The sequence below is a fragment of the Salmo salar genome, chromosome ssa01, assembly GCF_905237065.1.
Source record: "Salmo salar chromosome ssa01, Ssal_v3.1, whole genome shotgun sequence".
Lineage (NCBI taxonomy): Eukaryota > Metazoa > Chordata > Actinopteri > Salmoniformes > Salmonidae > Salmo > Salmo salar.
In genome coordinates this window covers 24468349-24475482 of record NC_059442.1, presented here as the reverse complement: position 1 = coordinate 24475482, position 7134 = coordinate 24468349, and the positions used below count along the sequence as shown (strand labels likewise).

Here is a 7134-nt window from a genome sequence, read left to right as displayed (position 1 = left end):
GCGAATAGGCACATAAAAAAATAAAAATAAACACAGCCTAGCTATATATACTGACACTTTGTTAATTATTCACTCTTTGAATATATTGAAATGCTGCATATCTATATTGAGAAAAGAATTATATTGACATCTGTTGGTGAAAAGAAGTAGAGAGTTGTAGAGTGGTACTGTATAGAGCCCTCTAGTGGAAAACATATCATGGGGACACCAGATAGCACGGTTAACTCAAGAGTTCAACTATAAAATAATCACAGGCACAACCTTGAAAGGAATACAAAAATATGTTTATTTTTATTATGGCAGATCAGAACAAAAACAACAGTGACACAAAATGCAGTTGTAGAAAAAATACAAAGCTTTCATGCGTGTTTTTCTTGTTCCATAATAAATGACCAACAATAGCTTATCTTTAACTTATCTTCTGGTCAGATGAGCTGTTTGAGTATGAGTATGCCTTGCCTAAGACTATTCTGTCTCTGAGAAGCTTGAAGAAGGCGTAGTAGTTGCTGAAGAGAATTAAAGCCAAGGATATCGTCTGATGCCACTTTTCTGAGCATATCAACGAGTAGAGCTGGTAGAATATCATAGCACCTTCCAAGATGATGAGGATGTTCAATATTCGTAAGGGCTTGTTGAAGAAAAACTAAAGGATAAAAATAGAAGAAGAAAAAAAAGGAGGCATGTTGTTATTGAACAAACAATGTCTGGAAGTACAACCAGTCCTTTAGCTGTGGCTGCCTGAGGCTCAAACAAGAACAGTCTTGCAGTTGGTGTTACTTACATAGAAGCGATAGTGGGAGACGTCTGAGGGGACAGCCACATTGTAGTGCCCCATGGCCTTGTAAACATTCTTATTGTGTTTGACCAGGACACCCTGGGGCCACATGTACTCTTCCGTCCATCTGTAGGAGAGAAAGGGTTCAAATACCAGATTAATGATTTATATTCAGTTGTTATACCGGTGTCATAGCACTGTAATAACTGTAGTAATATACAACAATTACTAACATGTTATTACTAGAGTAATTAGTGTTATAATCCCTCCCAAAACACTGAGTAACACCTATCATCAGTGCTCCTCAGGCCACCTCACTAGTGGTGCTTACATGTGCTGCAGGACGTTGGAGCAGAGAGAAGGGTCTACTTTGTGCCAGCAGCCCAGGTGTGCTGCGGCCTTGTGGAGCAGGTCACAATAGCGCGGGGGCAGCAGGTGTCTCATGAGGATGACTGAGGTACTGACAGACACCAGGATGAAGAGCTCACAGGACCAGCGCTTGTCCACGTACTGTGTGCTCTTCACAGGACCAGCACACAACCAGAATCCGAAGACAGAAAAACACAGCACCTCAGACATACATTACATTATTATTTATTTAACCTTTATTAAACTAGGGAAGTCAGTAAAGAACAAATTCTTATTTACAATGATGGCCCACTCCGGCCATACCCTCCTCTAACCCGGACGACGCTGAGCCAATTGTGCGCCGCCCATTACAACTGCAGGCATTAAGAAATGCAACTATTCCATCTAATGATGTTGACATATCTCGTTGGCGATATATAACAACGCTGCCCTATGGTGCAAAACAAACAGCTCTGACGACAGACCATCATTTCTCAAATCTCAGTCAGCACAGCACCCTACTTCATAGGGAATTGGACTAGCAACATACATAACATAAGGCTCCTCAGTTATAACAGTGGAAGTCAGTTATAGTTACTCACCTTAACAAACCATACAGGTACGAAGGCCACGTAGTAGGCACTGAGCATGGAGCTGACCAGCACCTCCTTCATCCTCCAGTTGAAGTCCATCTTCAGGTACTCCACCTCCTTGCGGATGAGGTCTGGGGAGAGGCAGCAGGCATGTGTGGGCATGGCCTGGACCCCGTACAGCTGGCTGGTGTGCTGCTTCCACGTCTCCTTCAGCACCGTCAGGTAGTCCCGCCCGCGCCCCACGCTGCCCACCTCCTTCGACCCGATGCTGGTGATGGGTGAGAGCGGCCCCACCCGGCGGAAGTCGCAGTTCAACCGGAAAAAGGGAATGTACATACCGAACCTATGGAAACAGGTGATTTCAGAAGTTTAAGGTCCCAATCTATTCCAAACTGACAGGGGTATATAATAGTCTATTCAGATCATAGGAATCTAATCTGGAATCAGTTGCTACTGTGATGAATAACTTTGAGCTGTATAGGGAACATCACATACTGTGGCTCAGACATTGGAGACTGCATCAAAAAATTGTAGAGCTTGACAAATGCTCTGAGCTCTAGTGAAGGTTGATACTAGTGACGTAGTTGTTTGGCAAGTAGCACGCTGTGTATGACCGTCTCCGTGTCATTGTGAAGTCTGGCTTGAACGGTTGTGATACTGAGGCCTGGCGGCTGACCATACTCACGGGTAACAGAGGAAAAGCAGGCTGAGGACAGAGTAGGTCCTGAATAGGTATATGAGGGAGCGACACAGACTCCAGCCCGTCAGTGTGAGCACAGCGAACCGTGCCATCACTAGGAAGATGGAGTGAGGGAACGAGAGCTTCCCACTCTGGGATGCCTGGAGAGCCCGAGAGAGAGAGGCAGAGTCAGACAGACATGATGTTTGTTATGCCAATAAGGTATTATTCACCTGAGGGACAGAAACAGACCTGAGCGGTTTGAGAAAAACAGAAAGAGATAAGAGGTGCCGGGAAAAAACCTACATTGACAAATATCACACAATAACACTTGCATTATTAAAGAGATGCACATTGGTGGAATTGTTTACAACAAATCTATTATATCAAACTTGCCAAGCGGTGTGAATTCCTACCTCTTTTACAATCGCTGCAATCAGCCTGCGAGCCAGTATGATGACTGTGAACACCAGCATGTTATAGTCGATGAGGTGGAAGTTCTACATTAGACAAAACAAAATATTTTATTATGATGTTGTATTACTTACTGGAAACTAAGTTAGCATGCCATGAGAAGTGAAATCATTTATAACAGTATAGTGACAACATTTGGAAAGGAATCCCTTTTCAGATGTAATTTGTCAGATGTTGAAGTACAAAGAATGGACACGGCAAATATGCACACCTGGACCTTCTCCTAAACGGGACATTGTCAATCATTTATAAAATCTGCAGGAACATTATCAAACCTGATACTATCTCCATTATGTTTTTATTTAACTAGGCAAGTCAGTTAAGAACAAATTCTTATTTACAATGACGGCCTACACTGGCCAAACCCTAACCCGGAAGACGCTGGGCCAATTGTGCGCAACCCTATGGGACTCCCAATCACGGCCAGTTGTGATACAGCCTGGAATCAAACCAGGGTCTGTAGTGACGCCTCTAGCACTGAGATGCAGTGCCTTAGACCGATGCGCCACTCGGGAGCCCAATGTGGTCAAATACAATCAAACCCTCATACAATGGTAATGAAGTCACCACACAACCAAACAAACCCACACACAATGGTAATGAAGACACCACACACACAACCAAACAAACTCAAACAAAATCCAATCCCCTCCCAAAGTGAGCCACAAACAAACCCTAACAGACAGATTACAGACAGACAGCAAACAGCAACACAGTCAGATAACATCATCAGTCAGTGACAGTCAGAGTGGGGGGACTCACCAGCGAGGTGTGTGAGGGGGGGTGTGAGGGGGGTACCACCAGACAGTCTTGTAGATGTTGACATAGTGGACAAAGAGGGCGATGAGGTGGCAGAAGAACAAGTGCAGCTCAAAGAGCACATTCCTGTCCATGGATAACTCTGGGATCTTACAGTGCTTCAGAGGAACCACCGTATGGGCTGCCAAGGGGGGGCTAGAGATGCCCGTTCCTGAGCCGTTCCTAGAACACACACATGATCAGGGGCATTCAGAAATACTTTGTATTACTACATGTTCATATCTACAGACTTAATGGCCTTTAACTATTATCACCCTCCAAAACAACATGACTGTGGTATAGGCCTACACACTGGGGCAGCAGGTAGACTGGCAGGTAGGAGCATTGGGCCAGTAACCGAAAGGTTGCTGGATCTAATTCCTGAGCTGACAAGGTAAAAATCTGTCGTTCTGACCCAGAGCAAGGCAGTTAACCCACTGTTCCCCGGGTGCCGAAGACGTGGATGCCGATTAAGGCAGCCCTCCGCATCAATCTGATTCAGTGGGATTGGGTTAAATGCGGAAGACACATTTTAGTTAAATGCAATCAGTTGTACAACTGACTAGGTATCCCCCTTATCCTTTCCCTATGCAACATAAACAAATCACTCTTACAACAACATATCACAGTGCTCTACACAGAACCCAGACACCCCATACTATGCCCTTGTCCTCTCACCTTGTCCGAGACCGCACCCCTGTGACTGGGGAGCTGGTAGAGTGGTTGCCATTGCCGACCGAGCCTGGGTCACTGCTCAGTGGAGACCTGCAGTAAGCAGTGCGGTTTGCCCCTCTTCGTCCGCCTGCCATCGCAGAGACTTCTTTGTCTTGTGTGTTTAAGTTTGTCTGAGCGTTCCTCTTTCTCTGAGCTGATCACAGTGAAGGAAACCACCCTGATGATTTCAAAAGTTGGTTAATTTTCTTAGTTCTATAGGCGCCACTGCTCAAACGTTTTGTGGTCAGCTAAATGTATGATATACTGCAAACTGGTGATGACATGGACAGTAGTCAATCCAGATTGGGGATTTACATTTCAATCATAAAAGGTTATTATGCATTTATAATGCTCAAATAACAGATAATGTTTATATATGACACTATTATGCAAAACATGTACAGTGACAGATCATGAATGAATGTCACAGTGACAGAAACAATATCTCCATTTGAAATGTAGATTAGCTATTTATTCATTCCAACCTGACCTGATAATAACGTGGCCTGAGTACAATGTGACCAAAATATTAAACAAATCTTGAAATATCTGCTAACCCATGCATCTCCTATAAGACAAGCTAAACTACAGCTAGTTAAACAAATATTTTTGTAGTTGGTAGCTATTGCGATGCATGTTTTGGGTTTTGTATGTAAACAGCTAGTTGATTCCATGTGCTCCTCCCCAATGCAGCTAACTAACTAGTTAAACAAGTTTGCTGAATTGTATTGGCATCAACTAACTAAACACATTTACTGAGGAAAGACCAACACCTTTTGCGGAAGCTGACATACAAAACAGATAGTTGCATCATTATGAAGTGACAGGCCATATATTTTAAAAATGTAATGCATCTTATCGTAGTGTGTACCCGATAAAACGTGTATTTTCCGCCAAGACGGCAAATGCATGCTCGACGAAATACAAAAGACTGCGGCCTAACGTAACCACATAAACAGGCTAGCTGGTAGCTAGCTAGCAACTCAAATCATACAACATTTAGGCTTACCGGAGTTTGGACAGCGATTTTATCTTAGATGCGGTTGCAGTATATGAAGTAGCAAGTTACACAACACAGATTTTCTGAGCCTTTGTTGAAAAAAATGCGCGTTTTCCATTATAATAAACGAGGTTGATCATTGTGTTGAAGTGATACTACCGCTGTGTGATAGAGATGGGACGCGGACGTGATTGAGGACATCACGAGGGAGGGGAGTGTTTCTTTACTTTAAAGAGATCATGTAATACCAAAGATTTGTATAGCTCATTGTTCTATCGGTGATAATACTGTATTTACCTAATACATCCTGATAATTTACATCTGGACATGCAGGAGTTAACAATTTTACCACAATACTATGATATTAAAGCTTTTATATTTTAATCAAAAGATGTTTTATATAACTATAGAACTTATTGTGTTTTTGCAAGTGGTACCAGAGTATATTAATTTAGTCCATACATTTTACAGTGCAGTATGAACACTGCCTTGCTTTAATGATTAGATCAACATAATATGTAGTCTATATTGTTCAATGTATGAATTCGTACTTTTGCAAAGGACAGGTGAATGCAATGGGGTGGATGGCTCCTGGAAATGTGTTTTCGCCTGTCAAGTTCTTTGACATCTATCAATATGATTGGACAAGAACCCACTATGTGAAAAGCTATGTTATTGTAATTATTTTCTTACCACTAGGTGTCAGCATTTAGTTGGTCTGTGTTCTGGGAAAAAGTTATATATAGGAACATGTCTGAAAAACGGGAATTTCTTTGGTAATGGGAAAGACATCATTTTTTTTAATTTGAATTATGTATTTTATGAATCTCCAGATGCATATGCTTTAGATCCGAAGCAAAATAAACTAATCCTCAGATGTAATCTTGAAAGATCTAACCTAATCAGCAGCATGTCCCTAGAGCCATTTGTACTTTTAGGGAACCCTTCCACTTCTACCTCACATTTTAGGTTGTCAAATTGATTAACTTAAATAATCAGCATTTCACCATGCACGTGCAATTCTTTGCAGGTAAAAAGTATGGTAATGAGTTAACTGCCTGCAGTTTTCTAATAGGGCACAGATAGATGAGAAAAAAAGGTGTGTGTCATCACTGTGGAAAAAGCAGCATATTGTTTCTGACAATGAGCCTCAGAAGATCAAATGGCTGATAATGCCTTCATCTGAGACAGATATCGTGCATGCTTGCAGTTTCTTTTATGCTTGCAGTTTCTTTGATGGCTGATTATGTCACAGGATACAAGGGTACAAGGTGTAATAATGTCTGAGAAACCTTATAATATTATAATACCTTATATAATACCTTATAATATAGCATTATTGTTGATATGCATTTGGAGGCAGGTTGGGCTCAGAGGAAAATATATGTACATATTTTCATTCCTTTCAAAGGTCACAGATGATTCCCCACTATATTTATTCAAAAATGATCTATTATATTTACAAGATAGTCGCGTGAGTCGTTTTTCTGAAAGTTTCCAGAATACCACATGCATCCACTTATGTCAGTACATTTGTAACAGACTACACATTACGAAACTTGTATTAGATAAAATAAACCTCACGTAATTCGGGACTCTCTCACAAACCATATAAAAAAGGCTTATCTCACGCGGACAGAATTTGGGCGGCGTAAATCCTCTCACTTCCTATCTGATTTATTTCCATCCAGCTGAAGTGCCCTCCAGTTGAGGAAGGTTTCCATTAGATACCACAGCCACAAAGTCAGAATGG

General features: G+C 41.8%; 1 protein-coding gene across 1 annotated transcript; it reads right to left on the bottom strand.

Moving 5' to 3' along the window:
* Positions 1-265: 265 nt before the first annotated feature.
* Positions 266-5549, bottom strand: tmem39b (transmembrane protein 39B). The gene is given in 10 exon segments (NM_001140485.1): positions 266-643; positions 782-902; positions 1107-1294; positions 1726-2059; positions 2402-2556; positions 2812-2895; positions 3632-3658; positions 3661-3850; positions 4346-4559; positions 5391-5549. Coding segments are annotated over 9 exon segments (1464 nt in total). The 5' UTR covers positions 4477-4559; positions 5391-5549; the 3' UTR covers positions 266-409.
* Between the last annotated feature and the right edge of the window lie 1585 nt (positions 5550-7134).